Source organism: Lissotriton vulgaris, chromosome 12 (genome assembly GCF_964263255.1).
Source record: "Lissotriton vulgaris chromosome 12, aLisVul1.2, whole genome shotgun sequence".
In the NCBI taxonomy this organism is placed as follows: Eukaryota; Metazoa; Chordata; class Amphibia; order Caudata; family Salamandridae; genus Lissotriton; species Lissotriton vulgaris.
Genome location: NC_141700.1, coordinates 260,620,275 through 260,643,329, shown reverse-complemented (window position 1 = coordinate 260,643,329; position 23,055 = coordinate 260,620,275). Strand labels below are relative to the sequence as shown.

The 23,055-nt window shown below is 45.3% G+C and overlaps 1 protein-coding gene across 2 annotated transcripts in view; it reads left to right on the top strand.

Moving 5' to 3' along the window:
- Nucleotides 1-23,055, top strand: part of SPMIP8 (sperm microtubule inner protein 8) — a 211,616-nt gene that overhangs the window by 107,745 nt on the left and 80,816 nt on the right. For both annotated transcript variants that reach the window (XM_086946431.1, XM_086946432.1), the window contains exons 6-7: nucleotides 1,915-1,979; nucleotides 2,079-2,111. In XM_086946431.1, coding sequence (XP_086802557.1) covers nucleotides 1,915-1,979; nucleotides 2,079-2,111 — 98 coding nt within the window. The remainder of the gene's footprint in view (nucleotides 1-1,914; nucleotides 1,980-2,078; nucleotides 2,112-23,055) is intronic.

The window sequence follows — 23,055 nt, the reverse complement described above, 5'->3', positions numbered from 1 at the left end:
TGTCTCAGGGACTGCAAAGACTTCACCAACCTCTGGGTACCGCTGCTTCAGTTGCCACAGAGAAAGAAAACGCAACTGACTCCCTCACTGACGCTGGCTCTGTGTCCTGACGGCACCGCAGAAGGCACCGCCCGCATCTTGCACCACAACCCTGGTCTCACCAACAACGACGACCGCCACCACTAAGCCGCTGCTTTCACCGTAACCTGTAGGCACTGCACAAGCACTGCCTCGCTTCACTTTGCCATCCTGGTCTCACTGACTTCATCGCTGCTGCTTACTTCGACACCTGTGACCGCATCGTGGCTAAGTTTCACGGTTCACCGTCTCGTCCCACACAGCAGTCTGGGCCGATCGATGCCCGCTCCCGCTAACTGGCTCTGTCGCTTGCATAGCAACCTGACAGCAGCACATTGAGCACCACCTTGCCCTGCACCGTAAACCTTGGTCTCACTGATACCGTCTGGATGATCGTCACTGAGCCGCTGCCTGCACCTCATCGAGAGGGCTCCTCCGCACCCTGCACTGCTTCCATTTTGCAACACAACGGCAACGGTTGCCATGACTGTCTCGCACCAACGTGCCAGCCGCAACGAGAAAGGTATTGTTACAGAGTCTGTCCAGGCTTTCGCTGGCCCGTACCAATGCGGTCGGCTGGAACTGTTAGACTCTGTACGAGTTGGTATCTCCTTCCAGGGCTACCTCGATGCTGAAAACAACAAACTGTGTTTTTTAGGTATTTCTGCAACTTTAAAAAAATATACTTTGCAAGATATCCCTAAAGTTCTCTATGGTGTATTTATATCGATTTGGCATTGTTTTGGATACATAAAAATATTTGATATTTTTCAAAAACTGGTGTGTGTCCTTTTGTGGTGTTTTCACTATATTACTGTGGGTTATGTGAAAATGCTTTACACACTGCCTCTTAGATAAGGCTGACTGCTCGTGCCAAGCTACCAAGGGGGTGAGCACAGGATATTTTAAAAGTGTAGCTCCGTTGTCCTGACTGGGAAGGAGGAGTCGTATTTGGACAAAGGTACCTACCTCAGCCAACTAGATACCCCCATTTCTAACACATGTCTATTTCATGTCTATGTACTTTATAAATGTCTATGTAAGACATTTATAAAGTACAACGGTTACTCTGAAGAGTGTCCTGGGGCTACTTCAGAAGGACCGTCAGCAAGAAGAAAGAAGGACCGAACTAGGGGCAGGAGTAAAGCCAGGTTTTGTTTTTTCCGGATGTATGACGTTACAACGCATGCTTTTACCACGCATGCCTTTACAACGCAGTTTTTACAACGCATAATGCTTTGGGGTGCTGGATAGTGAATAGTTTAATTTACTATTCCAACTCCAGTCCCCGTGGATAGTAGGGAAGGTGTTGGATAGTAAATTAAATCTATTCCCTATTCTAGAGCGCCCCCCAGCGCAATGCGTTGTAATGGTTTGCGTTGTAATGGTTGCGTCGTAATGGTAGTGCGTTGTAAAAGTTTCGTTGTAAAGGCTGTTTACCGTTCTTTCCGGAACACAGGTGTTGCCTTTTTACACCTGAATGTCAATGGAATCTATTCCAGAGAGAGGGGCCCATGATGCAGGGCAGCCATCCCACACTCTGTAGGAAGGGACTGAAGGATTCTCAGCATAAGAGTCATTAAATTGTATCCCTTGCACTTAATTAAGGCAAAAGGAAGCTCAATGAATTTGAAAACAGCAGCTTCTTCTGGTCTCATAAACCTTTTGCATGCAAGCAAAAGAAACCAATTGACTTCTTCACTTCGAATTTCTAGCTAGATTTGTATGGTACATAGTGGAAAAAGGCTTTGGGTGGGGATTAATGGCAGAGGGATAAAGGAGTGCAAGAATAAAGAGGTGCAAGCTAGTTGTGATGCTTTGTATTTGTCCTTTCAGTACTGCTTGCAGCAGAATCCCAGCCTGGCCATGTATGGAACCCGTCAACTGCCCATGGAGGCGACGTAAGTGTTCAAGACCCTCAACTTTACCGATAAAAGCCTGTCACTTTCTTTTGTCTTCAAGTTCTCCATCTCACCCTCTGTCTCTCCCTTGCTCTGCAGAAACGTCTTCCGCAGCTTCGGCTCTGCATACAGGTAAGGGCTTTAGGGAAACATCTTTGTATGCTTGCTGGATGCTGGATTCTTATGCATAACTCGGGATCTTGGAGGTCCTGTCCCTGAGTGTTTGGTTCCAGAATGCCGCAAGAGACATAGATAAAAGATCAAGGAATGAATGAATGACATATAGAACTAGTACACTAGATGGAAACAAATAAATCCCCAGATGACTCTGGGTGTCTTACGAGTTACTTACCTTCGGTAACGATGTGTCTGATAAAGATGATTATAGCCGCAGATCCTTAACGTAGAATTACCCCCTGGAGTGAGACTGGATACAGAAATTGTTTTGCCACAGCATCCCTGCGCTCTGGGTGGAGGGCACTACGTGACTCCGCCCTGATGCTGTCCGCGTTCATGACGTCAGCGAGGATACACAAGTCTTACTCCGGCGCGCCTATGTCAGTTTTTTTCTGAGAACTTTTTCGCCCCACAACGCGGAGCCATCATAAACAAACACTGTGAGAATACTGGAACAGTGTGCAAAAAAATCAGCTAAAGCGAAAGGGAAGAAAGGAATGGTGAGGAACAGCACCATCCAGAATAGTGCCAGGCACTATGGCACCAAAAGTTCTGAAAGGAAAGAACAGAGCACAGCTACTGTAAGCAAGCCTGCAAACAAATACAACAGCTTCCTTGGGGCCAGAAAGCACATGCACAATAGTACAGCAGACGAAGAAGTCTGCAACCACAGCCTAGAACAGAGAAGAGCATCAAGGCCAGAACGGAAGAGGAACGACAATTCACCCCAGACAACACCAGCAGGGAGAGACATCTCCTGAAAAAAGCTAAGGGTCGAGATCTAGCCAAGAGAGCCTCAACTCCAAGGACTGCAGAGGAGTCATAAGTGCAATCAATGAAAGGAAGAAGAGCACGAGCAGAGCCCACACTGTAGACCAGGGTACAGTGGCACAGAAGCACCCATGAAATCATCAATCAATCCCCAGAAGGGAAGAAATGGAACAAACCACAAGACTATCATCCCAGTAGGGAGGGAGTAAGAAAAGGCACTCGCAGAAGACAACCACCCGGAGGCAGGCGAGTTCAGAAGACCAAAGAAGGGTCCTCGCAAAACGGGGTGAAGGAATATGCGGCTAGATTCTTCTCTACCAGATACATCGTTACCGAAGGTAAGTAACTCGTACATCTGATAGAGACTACTAGCCGCAGATTCCTTAATGTAGAATAGATACCCTAGCCATACCCAAGGGGAAGGAGGGTCTGCGAGAGGACCTCTCCAGCTCAGACGAACACAAGACCCCAACAGGGGACAAATCACAGGGACAGGGAAAACGCTCAGTCTCTTCCCTCCCCTCCCCCCCCCCCCAGCAGAAGAGAACCTCGCATCATGGAAGAACCCCTGCCCCACAGGGAATGTGTTATAACGACAAAAGAGGCAGCCCAGCCCTCAGCAAGTAGGCGAAAGCAAGGGCAATACGAAAGGAGGCCAGAAGTCAATGTACCAGGGACTCTACCAGTAGCCCCATAGTCACAGACAACACAGAGGAGTACTGAGGAAGAAGAGCAACCCAGAGACTCCAAGGAGAAGGGGTAGAAACTAAGACAAGAGCCCTCCACCGGGAACACACCCAATGAAGAGGGCAGCCGAATTCATCACAGCTGGAAGTCAACAGACCAGACAAAACAGCGCCTCAGCAATAAGGCAGGTGGGAGAAGAAAAACATAGTCCCACAAGGCTCCCGCAAAACAAAAAGCAGGGGCACAAGGCCCCACTCCAAGGCACCTGGCCGTAGATCAGAGAGCAGGTGGGTGCAGGTGGACGATGACAAGCGCCACGAAACTAAAAGTCCAGACCGCATCGTCCAGGTGGACGCAGCTGGGCACCAACAAGCGACCAGCCGGAAGATCAGAGGAGAAACAAGGAGGGCGGGCCCAGCCATCAACACAGGAAAGCATCCCCCCTGGAACCCCCGACAAAGGACCAGCCGACACGGCGGGCAGGAGGGGAAAAACACCACAGCACAATGCCGGAGACGGCTTACCAAGCCAGTCAATTGACGCATCAAATACCTAGAAAACAGAACTTAAGCAGCGCCAGCTATGCCTAGGCAATGACCAAGAAACCAACCAGCGGAATACCTCAACACCAGGAAAGGCAAGAACCAGCAAGGAGAGTCCACACTCCACACCCTCCCAGTGAAAGACAGAGCTATACAATAGCTACAAGTACCCCACATGGGGTATGACACGTCCCCAAAATTGTTTGGGAACCACTCTAAGGGAAGAAATCCTGCATCAGAGAACAAAACTATAAACCTGCGGCAGAAACCACAGAAGGCTTAGTAAACAGCCAAAAAGTACACTCTAGCCCAAAAAGGGGGCTGAACCAGCAGCCAACTGAAGAAGTGGGTCAACCAAGGGACCCCAAGGGCACAGCAAACCACACAGAAAGTGTAAAGGACACTCCAACCCCAAGACCCGGAGGATCAACAAACAAACCTACTGCGCAGGAGGCGGAGAAGGAGGAGGAGGAGGAGGACGGAGACCCGCAAGAAGACGCTGAATGGCGGTCTCTGCATGAGTATTAAACAGAAGGACCCCATCAAAGGGCAGATCAACCAGGCGCTCTCTAATATTTTCAGGAAAGACCGCATCACGCAGCCAAGCATGGAGACGGAGAGCCACAGAGGTGTCATAGCACGGCCGAGAGCATCTGCAACATCCAAGCCCGCACGCAGAATAAACGTGGCCATCTCCCTACCATCCAAAACATGGCCTTGCAGATCATCACGGGCACCCTCATGTGAGACATGAGAAAGAAGAGACTCAACAGAGTCCCAGAGACTTGAAGTAGCCCTGGTCAACACACACAAAATGTTAAGTGCCCGCAAGGCAGCCCTGGAAGAAGCAAAGATATTACGCCCACATGAATCCAACCACCAGGCCTCCCGAGATGGAGGAAACTACACAACAGGCAAACACGGAAAGGCACTCCGCAGAAGAAAGCCTTGAGTAGAGGGGTGGAAGTAACAGACAGGGTCATACGGAGCAAGGCTCGTGGCAGGGCGCCCCCAAAATGAAGGAACAACTTCCGTCCCCCAGAGCCCTGGTGGAGAGCTTTCAAAACATTGTCTGTAGGAAACGGAGTGACAGGCTCGCTCATCCGCAGAATACTAGTGGCTGTCAAAATCGCCCGAACAAAGGCAACACTGGCCTCAGTAGGGCTTCGCGGAGGAGAGAGTAACTCCTCCGTTAGGAGACGGCTGCAGACTGAGCCGTCCATCCCCAAGTCCAGGGGGGAGCGGCCAACCCCGGAACAGAGGAGGATCCACAGATGAATGGGGAACCTGAGGGGCCGCAGGGGAAAACTGAGAGGCCGGTGGAAAAGCCAGCCGTGAGCCACTGTAAGAAGGGTTCGAGGATTTAGGCCGCGGGGATGGCGAAGAGCCCTCCCTGGAAGATGCCGGTGAAAAGGCAAACAATACAGAGCCCAGTCTCCAGGGAGGAACACACCAACATATGACAGACCTCTAGAGAAGAAGGGACCCCAGGAGACGAATCAAGGACCTGACGCCGGCACGGCTCCATAGAGTCAGCCACCGGCGCCTGATCGATTTTGACCGGCGCCGGAGTGGGCATTCGTGCTGTTGGGTCCACTTCTGCCACCACGTGCTCTCTGGGAGAATGGGGCGGGACGAAACCAGAACAGTAAAGGAGCGGCGCCGAAAAGGCCCCAGCCCGGCCTCAGATGGGGCAGCCTCCCATGTCGAGGACCGAGAGGGACTCTGGAAGGTGCCCCAGGTCCCGGCCTCCACCCGCGACTCCACCGGAGACAGGGAGGAAGGCTCCGACGCCGACACGGTGCGGGCTCAACCTCTAGGGAAGCAGCCGCCTGCTCAGAGGACCGAGGGGGATTCTGGGCAAGCCCGGAGTCCCAGCGATCTCATGCGATGCCACGGGGAGCCCCATAGGAATTTGTGGTGAGGCAGGGATGCCAAGTGCCGAAGAGGACCCCCGAAGGACCACACCTCGACGACACCACCATCCTACGACCTGAAGCAGAAACTTTCAGCGCCGGCGACTACGCGGAAGTCCCAGCACGAAGCAAGGGATCCACGGACTTCTCAGGAGGTTGAGGAAGGGCCAAAGAAGCCTGCAGAGCCGCAGCGTAGGCTGTCATTTAGGCCTAGTCACATCTGTGCCAGGAAACGGCAGGTAGGAAGGCGAAAGGTGGGGGGTGCATGTGCCGGGGGAGGCGGCGCTCACCGCAGAAGGAGGACAGGGCCTCGGAGACAAACTCAGAGAAAAACTGAAGGACCTACCAGCCAGTGAGCCACGCCCCTGGGGCCGTGGCGAGGGATAATGTCGCAGATGGAACCGGCAGCTCCTCGCCTCCGAGGTAGGGGACGGATGCTGGGATGACCTGGACAAGCGCGCAGACAGCAACTTCATCCGGCACTCCCGCCGCGATTTAGGCTTAAGGTGCTGGAAGGCGTCGCAGCGCTCTTAGTCGTGGTGCTCACCTAGGCACCACATGCAAATCGGGTGAGGGTTCGTCACCGACATGGGACATGCACTGGAGGTACACATCTTGATGCCTGAAGGCATTCGCACACTGTTCCACTAACGCCAAGCGTGAAAAAAAAGAGAAGGCCTGAAAACAGGCCAGGACACAATCCGGATCCGCGTTGCACGCAGAAAAGAGAAAAAACTGACATAGGCGCGCCGGGGTGGGACTTATGTATCGTCGCTGACGTCATGAACGCGGACGACGTCAGGGTGGAGTCACCTGGTGCTGTCCCCCCGGCGCGCAGGGATGCTGTGACAAAACGTTTTCCGGATCCAGTCTCACACCTGCGAATAATTCTACGTTAAGGAATCTGCGGCTAGTAGTCTCTATCAGATGGAACATTATGAGATTCCCATTTCCTAAACATAGGCCTTTTACACTCTGATCTGCCACTGGGATGTCATTAAATCAAGACAGAAATAGTCAGCCAACAGGTGCTAGGCTTGCTGGGTGCGCACAGAGGTTCATAGGTGACTTCCTGAGTTGCCGGATATGATTAAGTGTTTCTAAGTGCATTCATAGAAAGGCACTTTTCCCTTCTGTTTTGCAGAAAGTGCCTTTGAGATTTAGAAAGTTAGCTGTTGTAAGCCTTTAGATATGGTTTACAAAATATTGTGTCCTTTTTTCGGTATGTTGTGCTCAGCCGCACCTGGAACAGGTTACATGCCATTTTTAGCCATGATAAGGATGCTCCAGCAGTCAACAGAAAAGGACAGCCAATGACAAACGTCTTGCTTCGTAAGTCAAACAATCGACAGGGGTCGGCTGCTGCACCTTAGCATGCCATTATTCAGCGTCACACCAACCACTGCACTGTGGGGTCATTATTTTCGGATATGGAAAGGGACCTTAAAAGGGATGTACAGACGCATCGTAAAGCCAAGTATTTTGAGGTCCTGTTATATGTGATAAGAAAAAGGAGAGAAAGTGAAATAAAACAATTGCCTAGGATTGCAGAATTGGCGAAGTGGGGAACCCAGGCCTGGTCCCAGATTTTCTTGTTCCACATTTTGCAATTCAACCCAGCCACTAGCTGTATATGCTTCATTTCCCCTACACCCACGTTAACAACCCCTTGACCACCACCCTGCCGGCATCAATGTGGCCTTCGGTCAAACCACCGAGAAAACTTTTGGCCTCTGGGAAAAGGTTTAAGAGTGCCCTTGAGATATAAAATTGCTCTCCCCTCCCCCATATGAATGTGTTGGCTAAAGGTATAGGCAGAAGTGACAGTAGTAGCTTGAGCAGTAGCCAGTGTTGACTAAATGAAGTGTGTGACTGCAGGAGCCAGAGTGTAAATGTGTTAGTTGGGTGCATGATTAGCCCAAAAGCTGAGGCAGACAGACTATCAATCCAGAGCTGAAAAAATCCAGAGCCTCATGTGCATCATTTGTCTGTGTGTGGGTATGCATGTGTACTCATTTATGTGCATCTGTGTGTGTGTGACACATTATGTCCGTCCTTAATAAACAGTGTCGCTACTTGAAAGCTATGCCTGATGTCAAGGATCACCAAAAGTATATGCTGCCCCCTATCATTAGGGGTTTGTCCCTGGCACAGTTGTGTGTATTTATGGCATAATATCAGTAATTTTGGGCCATCTTGGTCTAGTTGTGATACATTGGAAGCCATAATTGACATACTAAGATCATGACTGCCCTACGTTAATTGATCCCTGGCATAATGGGGACCGTCCTTTGTATAATGGCCATGACTTACATATGGTGGACATCTTGACCATTATGGTGTTCAGCCCTCATATAATGTGAGACCTCAATGGAAATGATAAGATGATGTTGAGTACAGTATCTCCCGAAAATGAAAACTTGTATTTTTAAGGCATCAAATATGTTTTTACAGTAAGGATTTTTCTTTTGAACCATTGAATGTGTTTCCAAAATGATGGAAAGTGTTATTTGATAGAAAGGTACGTGTATTTTCAGAAATTGATATGCTAATGAAGACAAAAGGGTGCAATTCTAAAACACATTTAAAGTTGATAGCTAGAGGGAGGGCACTTCAGAGGGAGAAGCAAGATAGCGGAAGGCTGAGGCATCTCTGAAGCACCACTTACAACGCTAACACCTTGATCCATCGTGATCCACCCCCCCCCCCCCCAGATGAAATGCACCCACCAGCATTAGGAAAAGAATGCTAAAATCAACCTTGGAAGTCGTGCTTAGTCTACTTCAAGAGAAGGCCAGCCACTGTACCCCCTCCTGCCTTGTGGCACTGAAACAACAGGAGCTAAGACTTACCTGCCAGAAGTACTACTGAAAGCTGAAAGACTAATCCTGCGCCGGTTGCTGGCTTTTTGGGGAAGGATACAAGGAGATATTCATTGTGATGAAGCCGAAGGGTCCCACTACATCGGCGGTATTGACCCGGGAAAAAGCGTTGATCAATGGTTTGAGCCCAACCACGGGAACAGTGGTTCAGATTACCCGACCCGCATCGGAGGTCAGCAGTACACTGGGAGGAGCTCAGCAGCAACCTGGACGCCGCGGGCAGCCAGCCAGCAACCCGGAAGGAGCCTTTTGAGAGGAAGGGGAAAGGAGAAGTGTATCAGCAGCGTAAACCTTGCCCGACGATTACGGAGCTGCTCACTGGACCGCGGAAGCTCGATGCGCGTGAGGATGGTAAGATGCTGCAAAATGGAGAGGGGCTGGATAGAGGACTAGCTGAGGTTGCGACCCTACGAATGAAACTCCTTCATGTAAACACACAGGAGGGGGGCAGGTAGCACTAAGACAACCTGAAATTAATGATTTGGTGACTGACTCGCCCCTGACATGGGATAAACAGCTGGTGGGCAGTGAGACCCAAACAGTGTCTTTACAACTAAAGACAACATGACCAATGCTGAGGGGGGTGGACCCTCAAACACTGGTAATACAAGGAGATCATGTGCTAACTCAAACAACTCAACCAGCACAGCTATTGAGCCTGGTTAGAAATCCAATACAAAGAAAGGAAGTGGAAGCAACAATGCTCGCTACTAAAAATAAGATTAGGGCTAAGGCTAAAAACCTGCTAAATAGTACGAACATCAAACGGCAGGGATCTACATCTGACTATGCTATTAAGCAAAGCAGGCGACAGTTGACTGATATAGAAAAGGAAATATCAGAGCACTTTTATGCACTATCTGATACAACTTCAGTGGAGGAGTCTCCTGTGATGTCGAGATTGAGTGGAGGTGAGAGTGGGTCTGAGAGCCTTTCAGATACCATCGGGAAATATTCTGTTGCAACCAGAAGGAAAGTTAGTCAGGTGCCGGTTCTCCCTGATCTCGAAAGAGGGCAAGAACTGCAAGAATTAAATTGGGACTATACACCTACCAACCTGCTTATCGGGGAAATAGGAGAACAACTACCTGGGTCGGAAAACAACTCAAATGAAACTTTGGATACCATTCTACAATCAGTATTAGCTCACCGGGAGGAGAGAAGACCGGACAACAGACACACACAGGCAGCTATATGTAAGATACAAGGGTCAGTTTGAAAAATCGCTAAAGACTGTGGGAAGATCTTGGATCGGCTTACGTCACTGGAGACAAGGACAGAGAATCTGGAAACTGATTTTGTGGCAGTCCAAGCACAGTCGGAGTCACATGAGGAAGACTAGCTGACATTCAGTGGAAGCTGGAAGATCAAGAGAACCGTCAGCGAAGGAATGACTTAAGATTTGTGGGTATTTCAGAGGGTAAAGGGGCCTCTTTATGGCTGATATACTAGCAAAGGCCTTCCCTGAGGTTACAGGCTGGAACTTGGCTCAAGAAATCCAACGGGCCCATCAAATTCCTATGGTAGCTAAGCAACATAACGGGGCTGACAGCCGGCCTAGTCTATTTTGATAATTACCTTCTCAGGCAAATGATATTTGAAAAAGTGAGACAGATAAGAAATGTCATGTGGTTGGCTTGGAGTTTTTCGCACAGCTGGATTTCAGTCATGTCACTGTAGAGAGGCTATGGCGCCTACTGCAAATAATAAATCAGTTTCAAGAGAAAGGCATGCAGGCTTATCTTATGAATCCAGCCAAATTGAAAGTAGTGGTGGCAAATAAGTCTTGCTTTTTTACTTCTGAAATTAAACATAGCGAATTCCTAGACAAATTAAATCAACAATGAGGAAACCTAAAGATGGTCAATCATGGGTTAGTACTTAGTACTTAACTCATTGTTCGCTGGGCATGGGTGTAGGATATGTGCAAATTTTTTAATACAGTTGATGTAATAAATATAAGGGGTGGGAGAATAACGGATTGGGGTGTGGCTTTGTTTTCATCTTATGCCAGACCCAGGTCTGGAAGCTTCTATGGGGGGGGGGGGGACACCAGGGGTGGGGGAGCTTGGGGAGGTTGGGGAAAGGGAAGGTGGGGACAGAAGGGGGTGGTTTAGGGTAGAGATTGGGGTGGTTTAAAAGGGGGGGGGGAAGTAAAGCAAGGTGTAAGAAAATGAAAGTATAAAAAAGGGGATTAAATCCGAAAGGTGGTCAACTTAAATGGTGGCTTTTTTACAATTGGTATGGATAAAATATGGGTTTGCTCAGTAAATGTCGGAGGGCTAAATATTAAAAAGAAAAGGGACAGGGTAAATGCGATACTACGATTTTGGAATCCAGAAAGTATCTGTCTCCAGGAGACCCATATCCTGTGGGCCCATAAAAACGATCTTTAGTTAAGGAGCTATAAAATGATAATCTGCTCATCGCAAACAACAAAGATAAGGGGAGTTGCGATATTTATGCGGCATAATGCAGGGAGTGTGAAGCGCACATTGGCGGTTAAATGGGGCAGATGGACCATTGCAACATTTTGAATAGGGTTTACAATTGTAAATGTTTACGGGTCAAATCAGGATGATCCCAGAATCTGGCGGGATTTCGAGGTTGAGCTTGCTTCTTGGCCAACTATAGTAATAATATGTGGGGGCTTTAATATACACCAGGGAATCTCAAAACAGGACGGCTCTCAATACAAGGATAGAAAACCACAGGTCTATTGGGCTCTAAAGGCTTGTAGAGAAACACATGGGTTGTTGGATGCTTGGATATATAAAAACACCAAAGATCCTGGATATACATATTAGTCGCACCCACACCAAAAGTATGTTTGCTTAGATTATTTTTTGGTTCCTACTAGGATATTAGAGAATATAAAAATAAGTAAACTGCCCCAAATATTTTCCGATCACAATCCATTGTAATTGGAAATGAACTGGCAGGACTTAGAGGTAAGGAAAATACAGCAATGGTCATTAGATCATAAACTCCTAATAGATGAGGCATTTAGGTGCCATATTAAAAGATGGGCTAGAGAATATTTAAATATGAATAGATACAGTGCCCAACGAACCACTGTATGGGATGCTTTTAAAACAGGTTTACGGGTTGAAGTGATAAACTATGTAGGACACCAAAGGAAAGAACGACGCAATAAGGTTAATGCATTCATGGCAAACCTGGCCCAATTGGAGATAATACACACTGAATCAATAGCTCAAGGGGGACAGGAGATATCAAGAGAAGCACGGATTAAAATAGCAGTTGCAAAAATAGAAATAAATAAGCTTTTCAGGTACAAGTTGCTCAGATGTACCAGGCATATCGGAAAGAAATGTATGAATATGGGGAAAAAGCAGGTAGATTGCTGGCCCTTCTAACCAAACAGAGTGGTTAGAAACGGCATAATGAAAATAAAGAGTAGTGAAGGCCAATATGAAACTAATCCGGAACAAATTATAGAGGTTTTTGAGCAATTCTATCAAAAACTATATCAAACAGATCTGATTGATTTCCCTCTACAAAACAGGGTGGGGGATATAGGAATGAGCAAGATTGAGTAAAGTACAAGATCAGAATTGGAAGCAGAATTTACATTGGAAGTAATAATAATCGCAATAAACTCTTTATCCTCAAGAAAGCCCTCTGGCCCAGATAAAATCCCTATTGAAATTTACAAGCTGCTTCAGTTTGACCTGGCTCCAATACTACATGATCTATTTTTGGATGTACAGTATCGGGGATTTCCACCTAACTCTTGGCAGGAAACAGATATAATAATTGTCCCTAAAAAAGGAAAGCCACCAGAGCTACCTGGTTCTTACCACCCAATTGCATTAATAAAATCTGATGCAAAGGTATATTTTAAAGCCTTAGCAAACTGGCTGCAGAAGTTTATTGCCAAACTAGTTTCGCCATGGCAGCATGGTTTCATTCCTGGTCGAGGGACCACTCATCACAAAAGATGGGTGATATCATTACTGGATATAGCAGAGGCTAAGCGGGAAAATATGGCTGTAATTTTATTAGATGCCGAGAAGGCTTTTGACCGCGTGGCCTGGCAATATCAGTGGCACTCGCTATCAGAGCGAGGGCTGGGCCCGCGGATAATTACAGCCATTCGGGCAATGTATTATAGACCTACTGCTAAATTACAAATTATGGGAAACACCTCAGGAACAATAAAGGTAGCCAGGGGGACAAGACAGGGGTGCTCATGCTCCCCATTTCTCTTTGCAATCTATCTAGACCCATTTATTAAGTTGCTACTCTTAAACCCCAAAATTAAACCAATAATAGCCAATGGCTATGAAACTAAGGCATTGGCTTATGCGGACGACATTGCCATCACTACGTCCGAGACTGAGGAAGCAATTAAAGAAATTGAAAGGTTGGCTGGGGAATTTGGGAATAGATCAGGATATTGGCTGAACAAGGGCAAAACACAGATCTGCTCAAATCAATATACTATTCAAGATCAATGGAAAGTTGAATCACCAGTTTATCTGGGGGTTATGATAGAAGCCGATCTGGACATGCTATGGGCAAACAATCTTGATCCAATGCTGGATGATGAAATAGGCACTGACTTAAGGCGGATAGATAAACTTCAATTAATGATAGTAGGTAGGGTGAATATACTGAAAATGAAAATCTTCCAGAAAATTTTGTACTTATGTCGCTCTATTCCTCTGGAATTGTAGGGTACCACTATACAGAAAATGGAAGCAATGTTTGCAAATTTTGTGTGGCAGTATCAGAAAATAAGGCGATCTCTAAAATTTTTAACACTTTCGCAAGATCGAGGTGGATGGGCCGCCCCTAACTTGTTATTTTATTACTGGGCAGTGACTTTGAAACAGATGGGACTTATTTTAACTACGGATAGGCTTAGGAGGGAAAATAAACTGCCTTCTGTATATCACCTAGCTGTAGGTCCGTAAGCATCAGGTTCCTTTTAAAAAAAAATTAGAACCTAGGTACTATAAAAAGACCCGTTTTAAATATATAAAAGCTGCTTGGAGGGTGTGGACGAAAGTCATTCAAGTACTGAAAGCCCCAAGGTATAACAGGTATGCCCCTTTATGTGGGTTATCAATACTTCCAGCAGCAATTGATGATGCTATGGCGAAAGGGTGGGAACGGGCAGGTATTGAAATAATTGGCAATCTGCTTGATGAAAAACTAGAGATTATACCCTTCTCGGAATTGGTTCACCAAAAGGGGATAGATCAGCGATCCCAGTTCAAATATATCAAAATTTGGGGCCGCTTGAAGACTCTGGCTCAAGTGACCCTTAATCATGGCGCTATACCGGTATTAGATAAGACTTATCGGGGGAATGCGAAGATTGGGGACTATCAATCAATCATTTGTAAAGCGCACTACATACCCTCGAGGGTCTCAAGGCGCTGTCTTGATGGAAACCCTACCTGATGATTTGGAAAAAATTGAGACTAAATGTGCAGAAAAACTAGGGAAGAGGAAATTGACCTAGATATGTTGCTGGAATTGGCAAAAAAAAATTCTTTCAGCAAATCTTAAGAGTCAGCACTACAAAACCTTATTCAATCTATATTATACGCCCGCAAAACTCTTTAAATGGGGCAAGCGGGAAAACAATAGCTGCCCTAGATGTATAACTAGTCCAGCAGATATAATACTTATGTTTTACACGTGTAGTAAATTAGCATTTTTAAAAACGGATATGGAAGAATTTTGGGTGCAAACAATCATCAAGAAAATAAATCTAAGCTCACCATTAATGCTATTTGGTTATGACAATCGAGCTGGGCTCTCATCATCTCAAAAAGATTTTGTATTCATTACAGTGGCAGTAGCTAGATTATTGATAGCCACGGCTTGGAAGGACTCTAAACCTCCTGAGTATTTTGCATGGCTCTATCGACTTTTGAACATATATACCCAAGAAATAGCACTATGAGAACAAGTGGCGATGAGCAAAGGAGCAAGGCTACAAGATCTGGGCTCCTATGATTTGCTGGCTTAGTGAAAAACAAGGGAGCTAAAGAGGAGCTTTTGAACGTTCTTGTAAAATGTTGTTAAATAGTGTGAATATTTTAAATATAATTGTTGAGCAGGGAAAGGTGGATCACTGTATAATATTTTTTTTTAAAAATGTTTTGCCCTTATATATGCCACCAGATATTATATGCTCTAGATGGGTCTCTCTGTTGCCTTTTATACTGACATTCCTGAAGCCGCCCCGGGGTCAATATATAGCTAACAGAGATCTCCCTGAGGTGGGTTGTTTCCTTATCCAACTCCCCTGCCTTTTGATGGAGTGCCTCAGACTAGGGGAGGACAGGACCGACACAAACCTCTGGCATAATCATTGGACCGTTTACTTATTTGACCAGGCCTCTAGTTTCGACCATACATTCTTAGAGCTTTCAGTCTGCAAATCTAGGAGGAGCCACTGACTTCCACTCTTTACATATCTCCCTCCTGGCTATAACTACCACGTAGAAAAGAAACTGTGAGGAAAAGTTGTTAATATTATACTCACATGGGAGACCAAAGAATACTAGCCTAGGAGAACAGGGAATAGTTGTTGATAAGACCTCACCCAGAAAGCCAACTATCGCCCTCCAATACTCCTGAATCTCAGGGCACTCTAGGAATATATGCATGTCATTTGCTGCTAAGAATTTACAACGGGGGCAATAATAGTTCTCCTGTGTTATCTTATACAATTTAGCCGGGGTCCAATACACACGATAAGCCGTAAACAGATGGTTCCTCCTTAAATTAGCTGGTTTTATTAATCTCTGGGACAAGGAGAAAGAATCTGTCCATATCTTACTAATCTCTACGGGATATTCAGCTATGATATTACCCCAGAGGCTTATCAACTCGAGATCTAGATTTCCTTTTGCCTCTGTGAGCAATTTATACCAAAATGATACTTCTCGATTCCAGCCCCCACCCCTGCAAATTGAGTCAAGAATTCCAGTATCTTTTTCCCGCTGTAATGCCTGGCTTGACCACCATGCGGATAGTTGATAAAATTTAAATCTTGTCAGTGACCCGTTTGTAAGTGACATCAGGGAGTTCCAATCCATAAGACCTGAGTCCACCCATAAATCCCCCCATTTCTGGACTCCAGCTGTTCTCAGAGGCAGAGATAGCTGGTCCTGAAGACACACTGGTGTGCCCGGGGAATCCCAGATTGGAGTATATGTGTGGTAGTATGGAATTCCCAAGGCCTTCCGGATAAACCCCCAATTCCTAAGTGCGGTCTGCAAAATCTTAAGACGGACTTTCTTAAAGAATTTCTGGTTGCCAAACTTAAATAAAAAAAACTCTTGGCCTTTTGGTAAATCATGTAATAAAGCCTGAAATAAACGGCCCTGTGAAGATAAATCTAATACGTTAGCGAGTAGCCTGAAGTTTTTAAAATGAAAGGCATGGCAGTATAATAATAGGTCTGGTAAGGCCAGACCCCCAATCATTAGACCCCTCCTTAATTTTTTCCAGGCTATCCTGGGAGATTTGCAAGCCCAAATAAAAGAGCCAATCTTGCCCTGAAGGTTCTCAATATCTTTCAACTGAAAAGATAAAGGGATGGAATTATATAGAAAGGTCAACTTAGGAAGTATGGACATTTTAATGAGATTAACTCGTCCATATATATTTAATGGTGGACTGCCCCATCTTGTTAATGTTTTAATAATGTCTTTCACTACAGTCTGCCAACTGATTTTCGGGATATTCTTTAGTTCTTGAGTTAAATAAATTCCTAAATATCGCATTTTTTGTTTTACCCCCTGAATAGGAATATTGTTGTTCCACCCCATTATCTCTGTCTTCGCCCTATTAATCTGGTAGCCTGACAACCTTCCAAATTCCTCAGCTAAGGCAAATAGCCTAGGTATGGCTTCTATGTGATTAGAGGTGTATAAGAGAAGGTCATCTGCGTATAAGGCAGTTTTTAGCTCCATGTTTGCCATTCTAAAGGGTTGAATTACATTATCTTCTCTAATACCACAAACAAAAGGCTCCATATAAATGTCAAACAAAAGGGGGGACGGGGGCAACCCTGCCAGGTTCCTCGGGATATATTAAACCAATCAGATAGAGCCCCGTTGACCAAGACTTTTGCTAGTGGGTTTTGATACAATGATTTAATACCCTCTATAAAAGCTGGAGGGAACCCAAACGCAACCATAGTGGCCCATTGATATTTCCAATTAACCTGATCGAAAGCCTTGGCTGCGTCTATCGCGACCAAGGCTAACGGAAAGCCTTTATCTTCAGCGTAATCTATGGCTCCTATCACCTGAAAGGTTAATTCGTTCAATTGTCTTCCCGGGATAAAACCCCTTTGATCAGAATGAATTATAGAATTTATTATTTTAGCAAGTCTAGTAGCTAAAATCCCGGAATATAACTTCATGTCTGAGTTCAGAAGGGAAATTGGCCTATAAGATTCTATTTTCTTAAGGTCTTTATTGGGTTTTGCAATAAGCGTTATTGTAGCTTCAGCCCATGTAGGGGGGATACTGTGACCCTGGGTCACTAAACAGTTAAAAAGTGTAGTGAGGACGGGCACCAGTTGTTCTGTGTAGTCTAAGTAAACCTCGACCGGTAGCCCGTCTGAACCTGCGGCTTTGCCCCGCTTCATTTTCTTTAATTGATTTATTACTTCTCCCTCCATAATCTCACTTTCTAAATACCTCCTATCTGGGTCGGAAATTTGGGGTAAATTTCTCTGGGTCAGCCAGGTCTCGATCTCTTCTAGCTCTGGATTCTTATCCTCGGTGTTGAGACTTTTCATAAACCTCCTGGCTTCCTCTCTGATACCTCCATCTTCCACAATTAAGACCCCTGTCTCCCTCTGAATTAGAACTTTAATGTTGTTCCTGTTTCTTTCCTCTGTAGATTTCCACGCTAGGAGGGCCCCACATTTTTCTCCATATTCAAAGTTCTTTAATTTGCTGGTCTCCCATTTTTCTTTTATGATTAGTTGAAGTTGTAGGTCTGAAAGCTCCTTCTCTAATGCCCGTATCCTCTCTGTGTTTGAAGAGATGGCTCTTTGTAACTCAGAGTCCGTTCTAAATATAGCCTCTAGTTCTTCCCGCCTTTTGTTTTTTATAGCCTTCCTTTTATACGCCATTAGAGAACTCAGGACCCCTCTCAAAAAGGCCTTGTAAGTTTCCCAGACACCCTGAGGGGTAGAGGAGCCGATATTAATTGCAAAGAATTCATTGGTCTTTTCTCTCACTTCTCTTTTGACCTGATCACAAAGTAACAATGTCCTCTCCAATGTCCATCTGGTGTTTAAGGGACTCAAACTTAATAGGAGGACCAATTCCAGAACAGCGTGGTCTGATATCCCAACGGGTGTAAATGAGATGGAGCTGCTATCTGAGAGAAGGTGTTGATCGACTAAAAAGTGGTCTATCCTTGAATAGTGTTTGTACTTTTTACTGTAAAATGTAAACCCCCTGGTAGAACCGTATTTAGTCCTCCATACGTCTAACAAGTTGAAGTCTTTCATCATACAGCCTAAGGCAGAGAGTGATTTAGTGGGAGCGTGATACTTGGCTTTGGAGGTTCTATCTAGAATCTGATCAAAAACCAGGTTAAAATCACCCCCTAGGATCACTGGGCCCGTGGTCCCAAGTAAAGTTGCTGCTAACTTAAGTAACGGACCAGGGTTATCATCGTTGGGGCCATAGTACGCTGCATATGTATAAGGGATATTATAAATGGATATAACTGCCACCAACCATCTTCTTGTCTGATCAGTTTCATATTTTCTCAGACTTATCCCTCTATTTGCCCGAATAATTATTGTGACCCCCCTAGTTGTTCCCATCTGCCTGGAGCATACAATTTCCTGCACCTATCTCAATTTCCCAAAAAGTGCACTACAAGCATTTGCCTCAAGATGGGTTTCCTGAAGCATCATAAGGTGCACTTCTGAATTTCTTAAAAACTCACAGACCCGGTACTGCTTCCTTCTTTCCCCCAACCCATTCACATTCCATGAGAGGGTTTTAAAATTGTGTAACCTACTCATGACCCGGCTCTTATTTCCTGCCCATCTAGAACCTTGTATAAAAGAACTTCTTCCATATATGAGGATTTTTTCTTTTTCCCCCCTACGCCCTCCACCCAGTGCCCCAACCCCCCCCCCCCCTCCCCCCAGAGGACCCCCCCTAACATACCAGACGATGCCACCGCCTTTGGAACCCCAGGAGAAATACCTCTGGCTGAATTCAAACTTAAACTGATCTTAACAGCAAGTAATTTACCATAGCTCGCTTTCCCTTTTTTTTTGTTTTTGTTTTTGCACCCTTTGTTTCTATAAGCAATACAGTATGTCGCTCCATGCTTTGAATCAACTTCTGTGTTATGTGCTCTCCTTGTTTCCCCTTTTTTTTTCTCTTTTTTATTTTAACCCGACCCAAACCGTAACAGCTCTACCTTCTCTTTCTTCACTTAATTTTCTTGATTTTCTCTCATCCGGGCTAAAAGATTATCTACATCTTCGGACTGTGTAAAGCTGTACATCTTATTTTTCCACATAATCTTTGAGAGAGCGGGGAATCTCATCTGTACTTGAGCTCCTAGCGATCTCAATTCTGGCATTCTGGTACCTAGCTCCCATTGCCGCTGTGCTGTTCTAGCTCCTAAGTCTGATCTAATAAGATAAGGGTTTGCCCGGTAGTGGAGGTCTGACTTTGATAGACACCTTCCCAAAATCAGCTCCTTGACACTGAAAGTCTGAAAGTTTACCAATATCTTCCTTGGTGCTTTCCTGTCTGCATGCAACTTAAAAGGGTCTCTGTGTACTCTTTGTATTTCCGCCTCCAGGTCTATGTCAGGGCGGTCTTTTAAGACCCGCTCCCTAAGAAGCCTGCAGACAAATCCCTTGATGTCCTCCAGTTCCTCACCCTCTGGTATCTTTAAAATTCTCAGGTTGTTTCTCTGGGCCTGGGTTTCCAGTCTCTCCACATCAGTAGCCAAAGATCTATTTTGTGCTCTCAAAATATCAATATCTTTTGAGTTTCCTCGTATGGATTTATTTAAGGCTACAACTTCCGTTTCCAGCTTCTCCAGTAGGTCAAACCTATCGTGTATCGCCTTTTGATTACTTTCTGAGATCTCGAATTTAGTCATCAGGTCCCCCCTTAAAGACTGAAAAAGATATCCCAGCCTGTCTCCATCCAGCTCACCCAATTATTCCGATCTCAGTCTTGATCTTGGAACCACAGTCTCGAGGTCCTTGTCTTTGTGGTTGCCCTGAATTACGTTTCCTTCTTGAGTGGCTGTCAGACTATTTGAGGGAGGCTCAGCTGTTACTAAGGGTATCTTAGGTCTAGTATCTTGTGGACCCGACGCTCTATCATCGGCCTGAATACTATGAGGAGGAAGGGAAGTGGAGGAAGGGGAGGAAGGTATATTGGAGCTTGTTTGCTATGTGTGCTTTGACTGCACCTGAACCTGCTGTGGCTCCGAATCCTGTCTATGATTCAGGGCCCCTGTTACCCCATCCTCTTCGCCTCCTACCAGTACATCTGGCTGATCTAACTGTCCAACAGCCTCAGTATTAGACAGACTCTCGAGGGAGCGAAGCGATTTTTTAAAGGGAACACAGTATCGCTATTCTCTAGCTGTGTAGCTGGACTTGTTGACTGCTCCATGATTTTAAAGAAAGTTTTAAGGGAGGGAGTATTCTTCACTGCCTGCTGGACAGTATTAGGCCCCTTAAGCTTTTTTACAGAAGTCGCCTTTTTTTTCCCCTTACAGGGGGTTAATGGCATGGGCCGCTCCCTCTCTTCAAAGTCTAGAGCTCCTCCTGCCTTTAATTCCTGCCGAGATCTCAACTGGTATCTATTTTTCCGTAGTGGGGGGAGTGATTCTGGCTTTAAGCGATCCTGTTTTCAGGCTTGAACCACCTGGAGCAATTTCCACCGCTGGCTTAAAGAACTCGGTTTGCCTTTGTATTGTAATACACTTTATGGGATTCTACGCAGTTTTTGAAATCCCCCCTCGCTGACGATTTTAACCGGGGGCTCTGCCAATACTGGCTCCATAAAACCCTGCTTTAATGTGAACTCCAAAGTCGGCTTTGATGTTAACCCCCCCTCTACGCCACACCTTACCGCGAGGGTTGGCTCATCCTTCTCTTCAGGTGGGGTGCGAGAGGTTCCCTCACAGACTGGCCCTCTAAACCACAGCTGTGCAAGCACAAAACGGGTCTTAATCCAGAGGCTCCGCCGGCGCTCTCCCAGGTTCCCCTGTGCATACACCTCCTCACGTGTCATGCAGGTCACTCAATGCGCAGGTCTTAGCGCCGCCGCCGCCGTCAAAGCCGTTTAAAACACCAGCAGTCTCAAACAACAGAAAAGGGGAGCATTTTTAGTCTTCATGAAAGCGCTGCCACTACGCCGTGCATATCAATATCCTACCTCACTATATGGGGGCGTTCATCCTGTCGCTGAAACGTTCGGTAATATCAGCCATCGGGAGTCTCCTGGAGCTGCCGCGACCGGCTCTCAGCCCGCCGCCATGTTCCTCTTCGTGGGCGTGGCCACTGTATAATAAATTGTATTGTTTTGTTTTTTCTTTACCTTCCCCTTTAGCTTCTTTTTTATGTTAATTAGCTCCCATTTTTCGTTTTGTGACCACCATAAAGATTTAAGATATGCTTATAATAAAATGTGAAATGACAATGAAATTATATTTGACGTATTTATTTTTCACATGCATGGGGGGTGACTATTGGTAATCCTGCTCAGGATGAGCATAGTGTAATGTTAACATATCGGGTCACTATTGTACAATGAAAGAAGTCAGATAGGAGTTCTGGAATACTTTCCTTGAGCAGAAGTCAGGCTCACTGTAGAAAAGGTTGGAGAGCCCTGCATTAAACAAATATATAAATGCTGACAAATTCGTTTACTACACAGACAAAAGATATGAAAAAAACAACATTTTAACCGCAAGTTTGAAAAGACAAAGCTATATGATAGACTAGCATAATGCTTTATTTTTTGCTCTTAATGTATGCTTTCTTTTTAACGGTACATACTTATGGACAAATTGTGATCTCAATAAAGTACACTACTTTTCACTGTAATTGGCTGCTCCCATGAATAAAGTTAAGGCTACCAATTTCATTTTTAGCTTCTATTTCAAATTCCTTCACATTTACAGAATGTTTTAAAAGGTTCAGTTTAAATTTTTTTGTTATGTATATATACGTTGTTTTTTGTGTGTGTTCTTTAATTTGCATTTAGATCATAAAAGGAGCATACAGAGGTACAGCACCTTGACAAAATTAAATGTTGTCGTGTAAAACAAAACAAACACAGCAAGTAGACATTATACCCCTAAAAAAATAAGAATTGTGTAAATTGGCCATACAAGACGGAGATTAATACAAACACAATACAGATCTGAGATAAAGTGCTTGTGCAATACCTAATGATTCAAGGGCATATTACAGGTTTAAAAGAGAGACTCAGATTTCTTTACCGGCAAGAGGGCAAATTAGAAGATTAGACCTATGATGTAATTTACATACATTTCCATTAGCACCATAATTAACAAGATTTGATATTTTGCTGTTAGAACTACGTTATAAAAGGGTGCAGTTCATTAGGAGTTAACCAATGAGAGACCGACTGCCATATCAGAATCCCCCATTTCTGAGCCTTTCACCTCTTACACTCCTACAACTTTGTTTCCAAGTTGTAGATAGCCAGGCATCTGGATCTCCACCCCTAGAAAGTAGGGGGTTCTGGTTTGAGCCAGCCTGTAGAAATGTACATCTGTGTCACTGCCATAGCAATAAATACCATAAAGCCCTCTTTTGTTGCCAACTCATTTTCCAATGAATCATCTACGACTCCTAGAACTGCCAATGTAAAGTTGATTGCTTTTGCCTCCAAGAATATATTCAAAAAATGTACCAATGTCATAAAAAAAGAGGACCTAATTTTGGGCAGAGAAAAAACATGTGAACAATCTCAGCACCCACATCCCCACATTGAGGACAGCGATCGTCAACTCTCCTGCCCCATTTAAACAGTTTTTCTGGTGTAAAATACAGATGAAAAAAGTT